This window comes from Sapajus apella, unplaced genomic scaffold, assembly GCF_009761245.1.
Source record: "Sapajus apella isolate SASKATOON/1434 unplaced genomic scaffold, GSC_monkey_1.0 scaffold209, whole genome shotgun sequence".
Lineage (NCBI taxonomy): Eukaryota > Metazoa > Chordata > Mammalia > Primates > Cebidae > Sapajus > Sapajus apella.
The window spans coordinates 746719-766839 of record NW_022437149.1 but is presented as its reverse complement, the minus strand read 5'-3'; the positions used below and the strand labels follow the sequence as shown (position 1 = coordinate 766839).

The window sequence follows — 20121 nt, the reverse complement described above, 5'->3', positions numbered from 1 at the left end:
CTTGAATACCCGACCTCAGGTGATCGGCCCGCCTTGGCCTCCAAAGTGTTTGGATTACAGGCGTGAGCCACCACGTCCGGCCTCTTTTTTTTTTTTTCTTGAGACGAGTTTCGCTCTCGTTACCCAGGCTGTAGCGCAATGGCGCGATCTCGGCTCACTGCAACCTCAGCCTCCCGGGTTCAGGCAATTCTCCTGCCTCAGCCTCCCCAGTAGCTGGGACTACAGGCGCGCGCCACCACGCCCAGCTAATTTTTTTGTATTTTCAGTAGAGACGGGTTTCACCTTGTTGGCCAGGATGGTCTGTATCTCTTGACCTCGTGATCCGCCCGCCTCGGCCTCCCAAAGTGCTGGGATTACAGGCGTGAAGATGGCGCTTTTCTTAAGCACCTCTCTGGGAGGGAGACCTCCCTAACGAGAGTCAAGCACTGAGAGGCATCTTTGCCATTACCTAAGATGGTGAGCCGTGCACCCTCACCGTTTCCAGGTTTCAATATGGCCCCCCGCGTCACCGAAAAGGTTAATCTGAGAAACTCGCTTGAACGCGCGCGGAAGTGACGCAAGCAGAAGTTGCCGCGCTCTGCGTCTCCGCCGCCCGCGCTCCGCCCCCGTCTTACGTCTGGCCCCCGGCAGCGCGGACCGCGGAGCCAAGATGGCGGCCGAGTTGGAGTACGAGTCTGTGCTGTGTGTGAAGCCGGACGTCAGCGTCTACCGGATTCCGCCCCGGGCCTCCAACCGCGGTTACAGGTGCTAACCCCGAGGCGCTGCCGCACACGCGTACTCTGTCGCAGATGACAGCTTCCTTTTCAGCCAGCACGCTGCCTGTCCCTGCCACTGCTACCTCTGTATTGTCACCTTGCTGAACTCCCTACCTGGGTTGTCATCTCCCTCACCTCCTGCTCCATCTCCACTCTGGACTGTCATCATCATATTTCTGCCTTTTTTTTTTTTTTTTTTTTTTAAATTACCACTCTGCATTAGTCCACTCCGCCTCCCCCGTAACCCCCTGGGACACCCATCTGCTCCCCATCATCCACTTTCAGTCGTGCCTGCTCCATCGCCAGTCCCCTTTCATTCGCTCTTCCCTGCGTCCTTCAGCTTATCATCCTCGTCCTCTCTGTCTCACACACACCTTTCCAGCACCCCATGCACAATTACGGGTGATCATATTGCTTGCCATTCTGTGGATGATCTGATTTATTTTTTGTACTGTTGTCAATTTCGTCACCAGCTGTCATCATCCACCATTCGATTTTTCCTTCAGCTGTTTTACCAGTGAGCAAAGGTTATGATCGTAAGCTTTACAACGATTGTTCATTGTTTCTTCTCCTCGTATTTTCTTGATGATTATATAGTATGTTCTGTCTTCCTTCCTTACCTCCCTTCCTAATCTCTCCTACACCTTTTTGTCTCCAAAGTTGAGGCAGTATTTTTCTCTTTAGGGCCTGACTAACCACCTTGTAATCCAATGACTGTGAGGTTCTGAGGATGCTATAGGACGTTATGTAGTTGAAAGTTCACTGGGCTCCATGTTAAAAAAGATGCGTGTGATCCCTTTCCAAGGCTCAATTTTTTCATCTGTAAAATAGAAGAAAAAAAAAACCCTGTTAGTGATGATACCTTCGCTCTTCTGATAATATACTTAACAAGGGCTTTTGGAAGAGTAAAATTAAATCATATAATGGATGTGAAAGAATGTTGGAAATACAATAAAGCAGTTATAAATACTATTTGTTAGTTATGTTTTTTTGTTTGTTTTTTGAGACGGAGTCTCGCTCTGTTGCCCAGGCTGGAGTGCAATAGCGTGATCTCAGCTCACTGCAACCTCTGCCTCCTGGGTTCAAGTGGTTCTTCTGCCTCAGCCTCCCAAGTAGCTGGCATTACAGGCATGCACCACCACACCCGGCTGAGTTTTGAATTGTTAGTAGAGATGGGGTTTCACCAGGTTGGCCAGGCTGGTCTTGAACTCCTGACGTTGTGATCGCCCTCAGCCTCCCAAAGTGCTGGAATTACAGGCATGAGCCACCTCACTACCCATAGTTTTTTTTTTTTTTTTTTTTTTTTTGAGAGGTGGGATTTCATTCTATCCTCCAGGCTGGAGTGCAGTGGTGCAATCATAGCTCACTGCAGCTGCAAACTCCTGGGCATAAGGGATCCTCCTACCTCAGCCTCCCAAGTTGCTAGGGCTACAGGCATGCACCAACATGCCTGGCTAATTTTTAAATTTTTTTGTGTAGACAGGATCTTGATAATGTTCCCCCAGCTGATCTCAAGTGATCCTCCTGCCACAGCCTCCCAAAATGTTAGAATTACAGGTGGGTGCCGGGCGCGGTGGCTCAAGCCTGTAATCCCAGCACTTTGGGAGGCCGAGGCAGGTGGATCACGAGGTCAAGAGATCAAGACCATCCTGGTCAACATGGTGAAACCCCGTCTCTACTAAAACTACAAAAAATTAGCTGGGTATGGTGGCGCGTGCCTGTAGTCCCAGCTACTCAGGAGGCTGAGGCAGGAGAATTGCCTGAACCCAGGAGGCGGAGGTTGCGGTGAGCCGAGATCAGGCTATTGCACTCCTGCCTGGGTAACAAGAGTGAAACTCCGTCTCAAAAAAAAAAAAGAATTACAGGTGGGTGTCACTGTACCCGGCCAAGGTACTGTCCTTATCCTCTCTCTGACCCCCATCACCATTGTGATTTTCCTCCTGGCATTTATGATTATTTTGGCTGAAATGTTACCCTCTCCTTATGTCCATTATTTTGCCCCTTACCAGAGTTTTATTCATCATGAATCAATATTTTTATGCTTGCTGACCTGTGCACTGGGCCCTGTGGGTTGCACCTTTGGCAAAGAGGTAGCAGTTCTGTTTTCAATAAGCTTTTAATTGGACCCCAAACTGACCTTGAGTAGAAATCAACATACTTTTGAATGGTAGTTACAGGTACTATATGAGTCGCTTAGACATCACCTTTTTTGGGAAGCCCTATGTGAGCCTTCCATTCCGGCTTAGATATGCAGCATGTGTGTTTCCATAGCACCTTATTCTTTTTTCTTTTTAAAAATTTTTTTGACTTTAAGTTCTGGGATACATGTGCAGAATGTCCAGGTTTGTTACATAGGTATGCATGTGCCATGGTGGTTTGCTATACCCATCAACCTGTCATCCTCGCTCCTCCCCTGACAGTCCCCAGTGTGTGTTGTTCCCTACCCTGTGTCCATGTGTTCTCATTGTTTAACTCCCACTTATGAGTGAGAACATGTGGGGTTTGGTTTTCTGTTCCTGCATAGCACCTTATTCTTGTCTCTATTCCAGGGCTCTTCATTTTGTATTGTAATGGATTGTTTAGTGTCCTTTTTTCTCCAGACTAGACTGTGAACAACTTGAGATCTTTTTAACTTGGTGTTCCTGGGGTCTAGCACAGTGTCTGGTACACTTTGGGTACTCTGTAAATGTTAACTGAAAGAAGAAGTCAATAGATTACACAGAAACCTAATCACATAAATTAACATTGATGGAACTGTTAAATACGGTCAAATAGCTCATTACTTCCAACTTTAGGAGTTAAGACTCCTAAAGGATATGATACACATTGAAGTGGGATTATAGTCTTTTTCTTCTTCATGCTTTTTAAAACATCTCCCCTCTATCCCCCATCTGCATTCTCAATCTTCACTTCCTAGTTTTCCACAACCTTTATACTTAATATCAATTAGCTGCACTGAGCCATTAAAACCGCTTCTTAATTTTACTCTTATCCTTTTTTTTGTTTTTGATTCCTTTTTTTTAAAAAGCGCCTAAATTCTATGGCTTCAAGGGAGCGTCAGAGAAACGTGAATGCCATTTCTGTATACTTGGTAAAGCAAAACCTAGACTCCCAGCCAAGGCCCCAAGCTGCCCCACTCTGCCTTGCAGCCTCCAGGCGACCCCTCTGGGGACCGCCTGCCAGTTCAGGGCGCCCCAGGCTCCCTGCGCGCACACCTGCGGGGCTGGGCCGGGGCTTTAAGGCGTTTTGTCCTGGCCGCTGGCCGGGTGGCGGAGCACAGAGGCAGGAAGCCCTGTGCCCGCGCCCCATTCAGTACGGCCCGGGGCTAGGCAGGGCGACACCAGCCAGCCGTCCTGCCTCGGGTTCTGGGCGTCGGGGCACAGCCTCTGGGAGTAGGTGCGTCGAGAAGCACCCGCCTGGCAGGGCCCACCTGCACTCGCCGGGGCCAGGCTGGGAAGAGGCTGCAGTGGTCGTGTCTGTGGCGCCCAAGCTTTGGTGCAGCATTTTGGTTGGGGAGCCGGCTTCAGCTGCGGCCCCACCCCTGCCTTCCCCGTTGGCTTCGGGGAGGCCTGCAGCAAGGCCTCACCCCTGGCAGCAATGCCTGTGCCCCTCCCAGGAGGGCCTGGGCAAGACGGCCCCACAGCACCCCTCCAGGCCGGGCCTGCCCTCCCCTCGAGAAAACGGCCTTTGGATCGAGGGAGACAAGCTGGACTTCATGACGCTAACGGGGACGGCTGGCGGGGCCGGGCCTCAGCCGGAGCCCCCAGATCACACTACTCACTTCAGCAAAGAAACGGAGGGGCAGGCGTGGGGGCAAGGTGGGCCTCTGTTTTTTCCTTTTTTCCTTGTTTTAAATAGTTAATGCTCTTGGAGGGGAGGACTAGACACAGGTGTAGGAATTTTGCCAAAGTCTTACGTGAAGGGAGTGACCCACGTCCCGGGGTGGGGCCGCCAGCCGAGCCAGGGCGGCCCCTGCAGTCTGCGTCCTGGCTTCCAGCCAGGGTCTGGCCCTGGGCCGCTGTGGGTGGGCCTCGAAGGCCTCGCACAAGCTCCCGCCCCAAGGGGCTGCACGGAGAAGATTCAGGGGGCTGCATGCGCCCGGTCACTTGTGTCGCTGCAGCGATTTTCTCTTTCTTCTCTTGGAGAAGCAGTAGCATTTGGTTTCATTGGTGACTTCCACCTCTGCAGGCGCCGTGAGGGGGGCATTGGAGTGGCCCGCCGTGGGGTCGTCAGCGTTCAGCTCCCCGTTGGTGGAGTTCAGCGCCTGGTTTTTGCTGTGTGGCTGGGCTTTGTCTCAGAGCCGAGCCTGGGAGGGCAGGTCGGTGTGGATGGTGCCGATGGGGGTCGGCAGGGGCTTTCCGGCCCAGTAGTACTCATAGTCGAACACAACGCCGCTGCGGTCGAAGAGGTCGGTGAAGAGCTTGCGCAGGTAGTCATAGTCAGGCTTCTCGAAGAAGTCCAGGCGCCGCACGTAGCGCAGGTATGTGGCCATCTCCTCTGAGAAGTTCTCGCCAAGCACCTCAGTGGGCGTGGCGCATTTGGTGTCCCCGATCTTCCGGTACCGCTCCTTGAGCGTGTCGGCCTCGAGCCACTGCCAGGGGAGGCTGCCGCGCAGGAAGTACATGAACAGGTGGCCCAGCGCCTCCAGGTCGTCCAGGTGCGTGTTGATGCTCACGTAGCGCGCTGTGCCCGTCAGGCTCTTGTGCTCGCGGTACGGGATGTGCTTCTTGGTCTCCGGGTCGATGTACTCCTTGGCCAGCCCGAAGTCGATGATGTGGATGGCGTGCTGCTGCTTGGTCCCCGTGCGGCCCACCCGGAAGTTCTCCGGCTTCACGTCCCGGTAGATGAGGCTCTTGGTGTGCACGTACTCCATGCGCGTGATCAGCTGGATGGTGATCATCAGCACCGTCTTGAGCGTGAAGGTGCGGTCGCACAGGTCACACTCGTCCTCCAGGCTGGGCCCCAGCAGCTCCAGCACCATGGCGTCGAACTTCCCGCACGGGCCGAAGTAGGAGACCTGAGGGACGCCCTCTGTGACACTGAGCTGCTTGTAGAACCGGTACTCCAGGTGCAGCTGTGGGGCCCGGGACTTGATCGGCTCCAATTTGATAGCCACCTATTCATTTGCATAGAGATTCTTTCCCGGGCGGAGCTCCCCGAAGTTGCCACAGCCGATCTTCTTGCCGACGCGGAAGTTACGGCCCACCATCAGGACCCCCGAGCTGGTCCCCGAGCTCCGGATGCCGTGGTTGCTCCGGCCCCGGCCGGCCTTGGACATTCTCCGGCCCTCCTCCGTCTCTTGCTCTCTTTTCTTGTAAAAATCCTTAAGTTTGTGATACCCTGGCCTCTCCACGGTGACTCTGCTGCCGTGCAAATCCCAGGTCTGTGGAAACCTGAGGTCCTGGCTCCTCTGAGGCTACAACATCCCGGCGGCTGGCCGGCGGGCTGGGCCCGCAGCTCCCGGCTACAGAGACGCAGGCGCTCGGGCCGGCCAGGCCGCGGTGCTCATCTTGGTGGCCTCGGGGTCGCTCTTGGGGGCAGGAGACATTCTGCTGACAGGTCCCACTGCCTCAAAGCTCACGGTTCACAGCTTGGCTCCGCTGTGGCCAGGCCCGTGGGCAGCATGTGGGCGGCCGGCCCGGGTTCAGCAGGGCGGCGAGGACCCCCGCTCCAGGTCCCGCGCCCGCTGGGTCCCCGGCTCCGGCTCCCGCGCTGCCTGGGCCGGCCTCCGCATGTTCGGGGCGGGAGGCGCCAGGCTCGCAGCGCTCCGCTGCGCCGGCTCCGGGGCCCGCGCGCCTTACGCCGCCAGCATACTCTTATCCTTCTATGTTTTCCATGCCTATTGGCATTTTTTAATCCTCCAAGAGGCATGTTGTCGTTAGTCACTTTTTTAGTACAGTACATGAAGAGAGCAGAATTAAGTGTTAGTGAAGGGAGTGACCCACGTCCCGGCGTCACTCTCTTATTTGCTGGGTTATCTTCGGCAAATCACTTAACACTTTTGAATGTTAGTTTCTTTATTTGTAAAAATGAATATAATAGTAGTTACCTTGCAGAGTCCTCTCACTTAATTTGCACAAGAATGGGCCTAATGCCTGGAACATAAATGCTTGGTTTTGTAAATGTTAGTTTTCTTTTTGCCTGTATAATCTTTCTGGTTTACCAGAACCCACTTTATATTATGAGCAGGATTCATTATCTAGGCTGATATTAAAGGACAAACGGCTTTTTAGCAAGCAGGAGGAATTCTTCCTTGAGTGATTGATAAGATTAAAGAGAATAATTGACTTTAATTTACCTAGTGTAAGCTGTTCCTTCCCAGACTTTCACTGACCAGACTTCTAGACTTTGAGAAAGAAATTTTTTTTTTTTAAACTTTTTAAAATTTTTTAATATATTTTTATTTTTTTATTGCATTTTAGGTTTTGGGGTACATGTGAAGAACATGCAAGATGGTTGCATAGGCACACACGTGGCAGTGTGATTTGCTGCCTTCCTCCCCATCACCTATATCTGGCATTTCTCCTCATGTTATGTCTCCCCAACTCCCACCCCACGCTGTCCCTCCTCTATTTCCGCCCAACAGACCCCAGTGTGTAGTGCTCCCCTCCCTGTATCCATGTGTTCTCATTGTTCAACACCCACCTATGAGTGAGAACATGCGGTGTTTGACCTACAGTCTGAGTGCGGTGGCTCATGCCTGTAATCCCAGCACTTTGGGAGGCTGAGGGGCGAAGATCACTTGAGGTCAGGAGTTCCAGACCAGCCTGGTCAACATGGTGATCACTTGAGGTCAGGAGTTCCAGACCAGCCTGGTCAACATGGTGATCACTTGAGGTCAGGAGTTCCAGACCAGCCTGGTCAACATGGTGAAACCCTGTCTCTACAAAAATACAAAAATATTAGCCAGGCATGGTGGTGTGTGCCAGCTACTTGGGAGGCTGAGGCAGGAGAATCGCTTGAACCCAGGCGGTGGAGGTTACAGTGAGCTGAGATCACGCCACTGCACTCCAACCTGGATGACAGAGTGAGACTCCTTTAAAAAAAAAAAAAGGAAACCTAAATAGTTAGAAAGCAGGCTGGGCGCGTGGCTCAAGCCTGTAATCTCAGCACTTTGGGAGGTTGAGGCGGATTACCTGAAGTCATGAGTTTGAAACCTGCCTGGTCAACATGGTAGAACCCATCTTTACTAGAAATACAAAAGAAATTAGCTGGGCATGGTGGCCGGTGCCTGTAATCTCAGCTACTCTGGAGTCTAAGGCAGGAGAATCGCTTCAACCTGGGAGGTGGAGGTTGCAGTGAGCCAAGATCGCACCTCTTTCTCTCTCTCTCTCATTTCTCTCTCTCTCTTTCTCTCTCTCTCTCTCTCTCACACACACACACAAACACACACACGGTTAGAGAACAGCTTTCCAACCTATAAAACTATTTAAAAAAAAATTATTCACTACCCTCTTCCCTTAGTTAAATCAATATATTAACCTCTATAGTGTGTTTCAGTGTAATGAAAGAATAATGGACTTTGAAGTTAGACTTTATTATTTACTGTGTTATCCTTTCTGTCATTTAGAGATAAAGAGATATGATAGGATTTTTATGGCTATTTCCCATAGCTAATGTAAGGATTTAATAAAATGTACATTTGGAATTTTACTGTGAATCTGTTTTCATGAATGTCCATTTACTTACATAATTTGTTAAATATTGGGCACTAGATATGCAAGATAAATAAGATAAGGAACTTGTCCAAGAAAAACACATTTAATAGTTTAATAAGCTTGTTCCTAACTTTTTTTTTTTTTTTAAGAGGCAGAGTCTTGCCCTGTGGCTCATGCTGGAGTGCAGTGGGTCAATCATAGCTCACTGCAACCTTGAACTTTTGGACTCAAGCAGTCCTCCTGCCTCAGCCTCCCAATGTGCTGGGATTACAGGCATGCTCCAATGCACCTGGCTGTTCCTAATTTTTTTTTTTTTTTGAGACGGAGTTTCGCTCTTGTTACCCAGGCTGGAGCGCAATGGCGCGATCTTGGCTCACCGCAACCTCCGCCTCCTGGGTTCAGGCAATTCTCCTGCCTCAGCCTCCTGAGTAGCTGGGATTACAGGCACGCGCCACCATGCCCAGCTGATTTTTTTGTAGTTTTAGTAAAGACGGGGTTTCACCGTGTTGACCAGGATGGTCTCGATCTCTTGACCTCGTGATCCACCCGCCTCGGCCTCCCAAAGTGCTGGGATTACAGGTGTGAGCCACCGCGCCCGGCCTCCTAATATTTTTAATAGCCTGTTTACATTAGCTCTTGGTGGCTTACATTAGCGCTAATGGCTTACATGATTAGAATTAGTAATGACTCATTAAAAATATATAATAGATGAGGAACTTTAGAGCTCTCTAATCTGGATCAGATTTAGGTACTTGAGGGTGTTTGAGGGCAGGGAATCAAGAGCAAGGAGAATGGGAAGGACTTATTTTACAGATCCTGTTCAAAACCTTTGCTCATTTTCATTTTCCTCCTTTCAGCTTTTTACCTCTCATCTTGTTAAACTCATTCTTGTTCAGATGTACCTTATTGTTGCTTTTCTAGCCTTTAAGTATTAGTCTTTGGCTTCCTCAAGGATGAATTATTAATAACTTTTACTTTGCTAATCCCTTTTCCATACTCCTGGCAAAACAAGTCACAAATGCAATGTTTTGTAAGATGTGTCATGAATAATCTTAGATGTCGTTCAAGTTGATTATACCACATTTTGTATATTTCTAATGTTTTCATGGATGTTTGTATTTCCAGCCCAGCTATCTTTCCTGAACTCGTCTCGTATATTTAACTGTCTACTCTACGTCAGTTATTGGAACTCCTTTGCTCAGGCTAAACACCTTGGAGTCGTCCTTGCTTCTCTTTTTCTCTTCCCTTCCCACATCTAATCCCTTAGAAATCCTGCTGCTTTTACCCTCAACATATCCAGAGTCGAAGCACTTCTGCCACCATTGTGACTTTTCTAGATTACTGCCGTAGTCACTTAGCTAACCCCTGCTTCAGCCCTCTTATCCCTACGGCTTCTCTCCAGACAGCAGCTGTAGTAATCCTTTAGAGTATAAGGGAGATCATGTCACACCTCTGCTTTAAATCTGTAATAGCTCTTTTTTCACTCAGAGTGAAAGGTGAAGTTGTTACTATGGCCTGCATGATCTGGCCCTCTGTTACCTCTGCGACCTCATCTCTTACTCTGTTCTAACCACAGTGGCTTCCTTGCTGTCTCTCAGACATGCCAGGCATGCCCCGACCTCAGCACCTTTGTGCTAGCTGTTGCCTATGCCTGGAATCCTTTCCCTCTAGATGTCCGTATGGGTAGATAACTCACTTGCTTCACATTGTAGCTCACGTTTCACCTTCATGAGAACTACTCTAACCACCCTCTTGAATGCTACAACCTGTTCACTCTCCCTCTGTCTTCTCAATCTTCCTAATATGCCTCTATATATCCTCTTTACCTTAGAACTTACCACCTTCTAAGATACTAATTATGCTATTTATTATGTTTCTTTTTTATTTTCTATCTTATGTTAGAATGTAAGCCTCATGAGGGTAGAAATCTTTGTTTCGGTTGCTTTTGTATCTTAAGCATCTAGAACAGTGGTTCCTCTGTCTTAATAAGTGTTATATAAATATTGGTTGAGTTCAGTGAAAGATAATATATTTGGTGATTTGGGAGCGCTGCCATTACCTAGGGTATTTAATTTAGTAGACTTTGTTGTTATCCGATCAGTAAAGCAGTTGTTATCTAGTATACCATCTATAGTTTGAAAATAGCATCATTAGGAGACATTTTATTTATTTATTTATTTTGAGACCCAGTCTCGTTCTGTCGCCCAGGCTGGAGTGCAGTGGTGCAATCTCGGCTCACTGCAATCTCCATCTCCCAGGTTCAAGTTACTCTGCCTCTTCTTCCCAAGGGATTACAGGCACACACCACCACACCCAGCTAATTTTTGTATTTTTAGAAGAGATGGGGTTTCACCATGTTGGCCAGGCTGGTCTTAAACTCCTGGCCTCAAGTGATCCACCCACTTTGGCCTCCCAAAGTGCTAGGATTATAGGCTTGAGCCACTGCACCTCACCAAAATTTTATTTTTTATTGCTATTATTCATGCTTTTACATGTTTTTAATGATGCTTATTGGACTCCAAAGTCCTCAAGTAGCAGCACTGTCTTTTACTTGCTTTGGACTATATATAACATGAGGCATCTAAACAGATCATGAATTATTCTTGTTGATTAATAGGTAGAAAGAATAGGCAATCTAGGACAGGGAAATAGAGATACAGTAAAAGATTAGGGGTAGGCTTTAGTAAATTAAAAACATGTGCCTGAGGCTTTCTCTTTTCCTGTCCTAGGGCATCTGACTGGAAATTAGACCAGCCTGATTGGACTGGTCGCCTCCGAATCACTTCAAAAGGGAAGATTGCCTATATCAAACTTGAGGATAAAGTTTCAGGTAATCTTTGCAGGTGACTCTAACAATAAGGATATTAGTTTGGTGTGCTTTTGTAAGTACCTTCAAGTTGGGGACTGGAATGGAAATGCTTGTTAACTAGAGTTCTGGGTTTTGGCTTTCTTCGCTCAGAAAAGTTTTTTTCTTATCTGTCAGGGGAGCTCTTTGCCCAGGCACCAGTAGAACAATATCCTGGTATTGCTGTGGAGACAGTGACAGATTCCAGCCGCTACTTTGTAATCCGGATCCAGGATGGAACTGGTAAGAGAAATGGGATTTTTGAATGGGATGAAGTTAGGAAAACAGGTGAATGCACAGCCATGAAAAGTGTGTCTGATTGCATTTATCTTTCTTTGGTTTACTATATTTTTTCTTCCCTTTATCTAAAGTTACTATAGTTGCTAAAGGAAAAGTATTAACATGTTATTTGTAATAGATATGAACAAAAGTTCAAGATGTGGTAATTCATATGTAAACTTACGAATCAAAACGTATACCTAACAAAAGAATTAACACATTTTACACTTTGGGAGGCCAAGACGGATGGATCACCTGAGGTCAGGAGTTTGAGACCGGCCTGACCAATATGATGAAATCCTGTCTCTATTAAAAATAGAAAAATCAGCTGAACATGGTGGTGCGTGCCTGTAATCCCAGCTACTCGGGAGGCTGAGTCCAGAGAGTTGCTTGAACCGGGGAGGTGGAGGTTGCGGTGAGCCGAGATCGCACCATTCCACTCCAGCCTGGGCAACGAGAGCGAAACTCTGTCTCAAAAAAAAAAAAAAAAAAAAAAAGAATTAACACATTTTGCTTATTTATTATTTGTGATGAGACTATCTTGAATCATCTATGTGTGGGGCAGTAATTCTCAGTCTTTCAGTTCTTTCTCCATGGTCTATAACAGAGGTTGGCAAGCAGAGACGAATAATAAATTCTTCAAGTTTTGTAGGTCAAGTGGCCTCTGTTGCAACTACCCAGTTTTGCTGCTGCAGTGTGAAAGCACTGTAGAAAATATGTAAACAAATTGATATGGCTATGTTCCAATAAAATTGTTTCTACAAGACCAAGCTATGATAGGATAAGGTCCATGGGCTGTATGTAGCTTACTCACTCTTAGTCTATGAGAAATTCACAGACTTTGCCTAGTGAGGGTGACTGTTATATTTTCATTGGGAAAAAGTTGCCATGGAGCATCAGTCCCCAACCTTTTTGGTACCAGGGACCCATTTTGTGAAAGACAGTTTTCAGTAGACCGGCATTAGGGGATGGTTTCAAGATGATTCAAGTGCATTACGTTTATTGTTCACTTTATTTCTACATGTAGTATGCTGACTCTTGGTCTATGAGAAAATGTGATTATTACATTGTAATGTGTAATGAAATAATCATACAACTCACTGTAATGTAGAACCAGTGGGGACCTTGAGCTTGTTTTCCTGCAACTAGATGGTCCTGTTTGGGGGTGATGGGAGACAGTGACAGATCATCAGGCATTAGATTTTCATAAGGAGCATGCAGCCTAGATCCCTCACATGCACAGTTCACAGTAGGGTTCACTCCCCTGTGACAATCTAATGCTGCCACTGATCTGACAGGAGGCAGAGCTCAGGTGGTAATGCAAGCAATGGGGAGCGGCTGTGAATACAATGAAGCTTTGCTCTCTTGTGCGCAACTCACCTCCTGTTGTACGGCCTGGTTTCTAACAGGCCACGGACGGGTACTGGGGGTTGGGGCGTCCTGCCATAGAGGATACTTCCTAGTCGAGTCTTCCTACCTTTTTCACAGGGCGCAGTGCTTTCATTGGCATTGGCTTCACAGATCGGGGAGATGCCTTCGACTTTAATGTCTCCTTGCAGGATCACTTCAAGTGAGTGAAGCTTGTCCTTAGCTACCAGGTTGGTTATAGGAATGCCGCTTCTCACATGAATGGGCAGCATCTTTTTTACCTCCTGGTTTCTTTGTTTCTTAGCTACTTCATTATGAATATAAATCTCCCCATTCACTTTTGTTTCCTTAGGTCATCTTTGTATCTTCTATGTTTCCTTTCCTTATAGCCTGCAATATGTTTTAGATCCCTTGTGCTGTGGTTTGAAGCGATGCTCTGTTGAATTTGCCCCATCTTTTAGGTGGTAGAGGGAGGCTGACAGTAACAGCAGGGCTTTATCTGGGGAGCTGTGTGCCACTCTTGTTGCCTTATGTAGCTGACATGTTTTGTGACTATTGCAACATTTCTTTAGCCCGCTTGATTTTGCTGAAGCTGGGGTTGACAGCGCTCTGCACACCATCAGCTTCCTACCTCAAGAGCAAGCATATTTTTTTTCTGCCTCAGAGCTCTCTGAAGTTGTAGAAGGCTAAGTGCAAGGTTTAACTTGGAAAGACTAAGAAACTAACACCCTCTCAGGAGCAGCCCCCAACTGTGGGGAATGGGAATTGGCTAAATGCCATCCTTTTGGAAGGGGCAAGTCTGATATGTATTCCTTAAGATTTTTCAGAGAGTCCCCAGTGGGATTGAACCCCAGTTGTTTTCTCTCGGCTTTTTTTCCTTTCTTTTCTCATTCCTTTTTATCTCTCACTGTGATTTCTGGAATCCCATTTCATAAAGGTAAATTAACCCAAATTTGTATGTCAGACTCTGCTTTCAGGAAATCTCAAACTAAAATAACTTGCTGTGTTCCCAAAGGTGGGTAAAGCAGGAATCTGAGATTTCCAAGGAATCTCAAGAAATGGATGCTCGTCCTAAGTTGGATCTGGGCTTCAAGGAAGGACAGACCATCAAGTTGAGTATTGGGGTGAGTATCGTTTTAAAAAATGTTGTTTTCCTATGCTTCTATAAGCCTGTGACATCTTTCTCTTGTTCTCCCTTTTTTCTTTTGTAGAACATTACAACCAAGAAAGGAGGTGCTTCTAAGCCCAGGACTGCAAAGGGTGGAGGCCTGAGCTTACTCCCACCCCCGCCCGGAGGCAAAGTCACTATTCCCCCACCATCCTCCTCAGTTGCCATCAGCAATCATGTCACTCCTCCACCCATTCCAAAATCTAACCATGGAGGCAGTGATGCAGGTAAATCTAGCACTTCTAATTTTGAGAAATCCAGTCTTACGTTTTAAATGAGAAACACCTGTTTGTCAAGGAGAGTTGGTGTTTTTGCTACAAAATAGCTCATGGTACTGACAAGGTGATTCTGGCAGCTTCTAGCAAGGAATCAAAGCTTTTCTGGAACTAAGAGTCATAGTGTCTCGTAGGTTCTTTGGCAGAAAATATATGCGTATTAAAAAGACTATTTCCTTCATTTTTTTCTTGGTTAGATGCTTATAGGTTTTTAAGTCAGATGTACCAAGATTTTGGTCATGGCTCTGCCACTTTATATTTGAATGTGCTTGGTAAACACCACTTAAGTTTTTTGAGTCTCAATTTCCTTATCTACCAACTGGAGATGTAAAATCACCCCAGCTGGCCACCTTGGCTCACCCCTGTAATCTCAATACTTTGGGAGACTGAGGTGGGTGGATTGCTTGAGCTTAGGAGTTTGAGATCAGCCTGGGCAATGTGACGAAACTCCACCTCTACAAAAAAATACAAAAATTAGTTGGACCTGGTGGTCACGCCTATAGTCCCAGCTATTCGGGAGACTGAGGTGGGAGGATGGCTTGAGCCTGGGAGGTTGAGGCTGCAGCGAACCATGTTTGCGCCACTGTACTCCAGCCTGGGTGGCACAGGGAGACCCAATCTCGTTAAAAAAACAAATAAATAAAATAAAGAATACCATGTTAAGATAGCGAGGGTTAACTTATTTGATAGCACCTGGCATAGCACTTGGAATGTAGTAGCCATTTAGTAAATGTTATCTCTTAAACCTTCCCATTTCTTCACAAGAGCGTTTGGGAGAAAAGGAGAAGATACCTAGTTTTGTGCATACACTTTCATTCTTTCTGGTGGGAGAAGGAATACGTATGGTTATAGCTTCTCATTTGAAAAATGAGAGCGTTGGAACTGAGAAAAGAATTTTTCTAAGGTTGGAGAACTATATCTTAGAATCTGGGAATTTTAACGTAATGTATTGGATGGACAATGCAGACAATCTGTTGAATTGATGACTAAGGGTAAGCTTTCTGTTTCTGGAATTTTTGAGGTGAAAATGTCACAGCTTGTTTCTTTCAGTAAGTGTTGCCAGGAGACACTGGGGATAGTATCTAAGATTTTTTTTAAAATTAAATTTCTATTTTAGGATAATTGTAGATTAACATGCAGTATGATAAATAATATGAAGAGATCCTGTTTGCCCTTTTCCCAGTTTCCCTTAATTGGTAATGTTTTATGAAACTGTTGCCAAGTATCACAAATGAAAAATTGACACTGACACCACTTTCTCATCTCGTTCAGCCTACGCCATTTTGCATGTTCTCATCGCCGCGTATTTGTGTGCATCTGTATATTCTCTGCAGGTTTTTTTGTTTGTTTTTTATTTTCCACATCAGAGTCTCACACTGTCGCCCAGGCTAGAGTACAGTAGTGCAGTCATAGCTCACTGCAGCCTCAAAGTCCTGGGCTCAAGAGATCCTCCTGCCTCAGCCTCCCAAACGTCTGGGACTACAGGTACACACTGCCACACCCAGCTAATTTTTACATTTTTTGTAGCAACAGAGTCTCACTATGTTACCCAGGCTGGCGTCGAACTCCTGGGCTACAGTGATCCTCCTGCCTTGGCCCCCCAAAATGCTGGGATTACAGGTGTGAGCCACTGTATCTGGCCAGTTCTATGCAGTTTTGTCATGTATAGGTTCATGGTTCCACTATCATTTCAGGCCGTAGAACAGTTTAATCACTACAAAGATCCCCTGTGGCAACCTTATATAGCCACACCCATCTCCCTCTCATCCTTTCTTCCCCCATTCCCAACCCTTGGCAATCACCAGTCTGTTCTCCATCTTTATAATTTTGTCACTTTCAGGAATATCCTATAAAAGGAATCATACAGCATGTAATCTTTGGGATAGGCTTTTTCCACTTAGCATAATTCCCTTGAGATTCATTCAAGTTGTGCATGTCAGTAGTTATGTTCCTTTTTATTGCTGAGTAGTATTCCACGGCATGGATATACCAGTGTGTGTAACTATTGCCCATGGAATGACATTTAGGTTCTTTATAGTTTTTGACCATTACGAATAAAGCTGCTGTGGCATTTGTGTACAGACGTTTTTGTGTAAACATAAATTCTTTTTTTTTTTTTTTTTTTTTTTTTGAGACGGAGTTTCGCTCTTGTTACCCAGGCTGGAGTGCAATGGCGCGATCTCGGCTCACTGCAACCTCCGCCTCCCAGGTTCAAGCAATTCTCCTGCCTCAGCCTCCCAAGTAGCTGGGACTACAGGCGTGTGCCACCATGCCCAGCTAATTTTTGTATTTTTAGTAGAGACGGGGTTTCACCATGTTGACCAGGATGGTCTCGATCTCTTGACCTTGTGATCCACCCTCCTCGGCCTCCCAAAGTGCTGGGATTACAAGCATGAGCCACCGCGCCCGGCAACATAAATTCTTATTTCCAAGATTTTGATCATGTTTTTCTCTTTTCCTTTTTCTTTTCTTACCTTGTGTTTAGGTATCCTTTTAGATTTGGATTCTCCTGCTCCCGTCACGACGCCAGCACCAACTCCAGTTTCTGCAAGCAACGACTTGTGGGGAGACTTCAGCACTGCATCCAGGTAATGGGCATAGTGAAACTAGCATACTCTCAGTCCGGGTGTAGAAGATACGTACAGTCAATGGAAATCTTTGATCTAGAAAAGTGATGAATTTGCAGTCACTTAGAGTCTTTCGCAGGAGTTCTAGTGAAGGAAATACAGTAGTTCTGGGAATGGTGGGACAAGGAAGCTGTAGGATGAGGTTTGAGTGAGATATTTCAGGGCTTGGTAAGTAGAATTGCCATGAAGTACGGTTTTGGAAATTCTAGGCAGTGGTTTCTTAGAAACTATTAAGTAAAGAATGGAGTTGTTATCCTAACATTATGTCTTTGGCTTTCTCTATTCTCCTGTCTTACAGCTCGGTTCCAAACCAGGCACCACAGCCATCCAACTGGGTACAGTTCTGAATGGCATCGGCAGGACATTAAGGACAGACTTGAGGAATAAAAATGACCTTGAGGGCACCAGTCTGTGAGGGAAGTTAGGGACCCATTTCCTCCCCAGAACCAAAATGACTGGACAATCTTTTTCATAGCTTCAACATTACCTTCAAGCTGGTTTATGCCACTCCCCTGTGTTGTTACTTGTACAGCCAAGAGAGTATCTGTTGTCTCCTGCTTGGTACCAACATAGGGGACCAGTGGATCTTATAGTTTTGGCTGACTATGCAGGGCTCAAAAGACCAGTGTCTGAGGGGGGAGGGACCTCTAGCATCTGTAAAATTTGTCTCATCTTTTAAATTCTTTAACTTATTTCAAAATCATCTCATGACCCTTGTGTGCCTCTTTGTGAAGACCTATTTAGCAATTTCAGGGGAGGCAAAAACCTTGCAACTTCCTTCACCACTAACCCAGGACTAAAAATAGACAGGCTGACCTCAGTGTTTACAGATTCAGAATTTTGACAGGGGTAGATATGGAGAAAGACCTATTTCCTGGGTCTCTGCTGTGTAGCCTCCTTCAGGCTTGTCGTACTCAGTGAACATCCAGTGCTGGGTGCAGCTCCATCACCCTCTTGTGTGTTTATATGTCTCTTTCTGTGATAAGAGGGTTGTGTTGGTGGCACCTCCACTATTCTTTTCTGTTTGTTGAATTTGAATTGTGTAACATCTTTGACCAGTGGGTGTCTCTGTGATGAAGGAGGTTCAAGAGGCTGTGCTTTCCAAGTGATATTCTATAGGAGTGTTTAATTTCTTGCAGCTTCCTCTGGTAGCTGCATTTGAAGCATGGCATTAATTTGTGTTTGCCCTGTTATTTGACCTAAAGTTGAAGGGTTTAGAGTTTTTAACCTGATCTGTAGAGCAGAGAGGTTGAAAGCACTTAACTCTTGTTTAGTACCCACATTGCCTTGCTGCCTGGGTATCTGGCCCCTTTCCATAAACATTTCTTTTCAGTTCATGTAGTTCTTTAATAGAAAGCTGCTATTATGTGTATTGTCATTTGTGAAGGAAGTCGGAGAGTCACAGGTTTACTGTGACAGGTTTTGCCCAAGGCTTCGATACCTGTCACCCAGGATATCTGAAAAGCAAATTGTTCTCCCACCACTTTCCTTTCCCTCTGCCCTGCCATTCCTTTTACAATGCTGTGAAAAAAGTTCTGCTTCTTAGATGAATGGGTACTTTCTATTTTGTTTCTAAATGAGCAATTTTGAGGATGAAATGGGAAGATATAATTGCTTTCCTTTTGCACCTATCTGGATATGTACACTCTGGCAGAAGGGAGTCCTTATGTTTCAAAATATATTACTTTCCTGGATTTCCTTCTTAACTTTTTCTGACTTTGGGTCCATTTTCTTTTCATTGCCTCCTTTTCTAGGCAGCTCTATTCTCGCAGAGCCATGGTAGGACATATTAAAATACCAACAGAAAACACTAAAAGGAAAGTGTTGAATCACTAGTGACTAAATACTGGGAACCTATTTTCTCAATCTTCCTCCATGTTGTGTTCTTTGTATTCTCAAGATGATAATATATTATGTATTTGAACTCCTGGAAAATGGAAAATGTTTAAGATATATGTATATAAAGCATATGTTGTATTGGTGCAATAATGGTAATAAAAAATATGAAAAAGGTAGTATCTCTTTTATCTTTTAATTTGCTTATTTGATTACCTTTTACATTTAATTGACCAAATATAAATGGACCAGTAGGTAATAAAAGATATTTATATCACTTTTTATTAAGAAATAAAGGTTGTCTGGGTGCGGTGGCTCACAGCGTAATCCCAGCACTTTGGGAGGCCGAGGCGGGCAGGTCACCTGAGGTCAGGGGTTCGAGACCAGCCTGGCCAACATGGCGAAACCCCATCTCTACTAAAAATACAAAAATTAGCTTGGTGTGGTGGTAGGCGTCTATAATCCCAGCTACTTGGGAGGCTGAAGCAGGAGAATTGCTTGAATCCGGGAGGCGGAGGTCGCAGTGAGCCAAGATGGAGCCACTGCACTCCAGCCTGGGTGACAGAGCGAGACTAGACTCAAAAAAAAAAAAAAAAAAAAGTAGAGACTAGATTTCTGTGTGTGGTTCTAAAATAACAGAGTACTTTGTGTAATCAATTAATATTCATTATTTGCTGTTAATTTAATTCGCTATAAATTGTCTTCATGATCTAGGCTACGTCATATCTTAACTAATCAGCAGAAATGAAAGGGATAAGAGAAGAAACTGAAGTCAGAGTCACAGACTTTGGAAACCAGAAAAGATCTTGAGAGTTCTTGTTCAGTGACTGTCACAGGAGATAAATTAGGTACATGTGGTGGTTTACTCCTGTAATTCCAGCACTTTGAGAAGCTAAAGCAGGAAGATTAGTTGAAGCCAGTTCAAGACCAGCCTGGGCAACAGTGAGATCTCATCTCTACAAAAAATTAAAAAATTAGCTGGGCATGGCAGCATGTGTCTGTAGTCCTAGCTACTTGGGAAGTTGAGGTGGGAGGATCACTTGAGCCTGGGAGGACGAGGCTGCAGTGAGCTGTGATTGCACCACTGCACTCTAGCCTGGGTGATAAAGTGAAAATCTCTTAAAAAAATGAAAAACAAAACAAAAGATAGGAATCAAGGCTGGGCACAGTGGCTCATACTTTATAATCCCAGTACTTTCGGAGGCTGAGGCGGGTGGATCACTGGAGGTCAGGAGTTCGAGACCAGCCTGGCCAATATGGTGAAACCCTGTCTCTACTACAAATACAAAAATTAGCTGGGCATGGTTGCG

General features: G+C 45.9%; 1 protein-coding gene and 1 pseudogene across 2 annotated transcripts; one reads left to right on the top strand and one right to left on the bottom strand.

The window, feature by feature from the left end:
* Window positions 1–577: 577 nt before the first annotated feature.
* NECAP1 (NECAP endocytosis associated 1) lies at window positions 578–18989 on the top strand. The gene is made up of 8 exons (XM_032270375.1): window positions 578–744; window positions 11143–11243; window positions 11397–11501; window positions 13026–13107; window positions 13921–14029; window positions 14117–14300; window positions 16834–16936; window positions 17274–18989. The coding sequence occupies exons 1-8, from the start codon at window positions 650–652 to the stop codon at window positions 17320–17322; spliced, it is 828 nt and encodes a 275-aa protein (XP_032126266.1). The 5' UTR covers window positions 578–649; the 3' UTR covers window positions 17323–18989.
* LOC116544187 lies at window positions 3770–6626 on the bottom strand (annotated as a pseudogene). Its single transcript, XR_004265853.1, has 2 exons — window positions 6570–6626; window positions 3770–6171 (listed from the first exon to the last, which is right to left on the bottom strand). The product of XR_004265853.1 is annotated as a casein kinase I pseudogene (transcript).
* Window positions 18990–20121: the final 1132 nt, after the last annotated feature.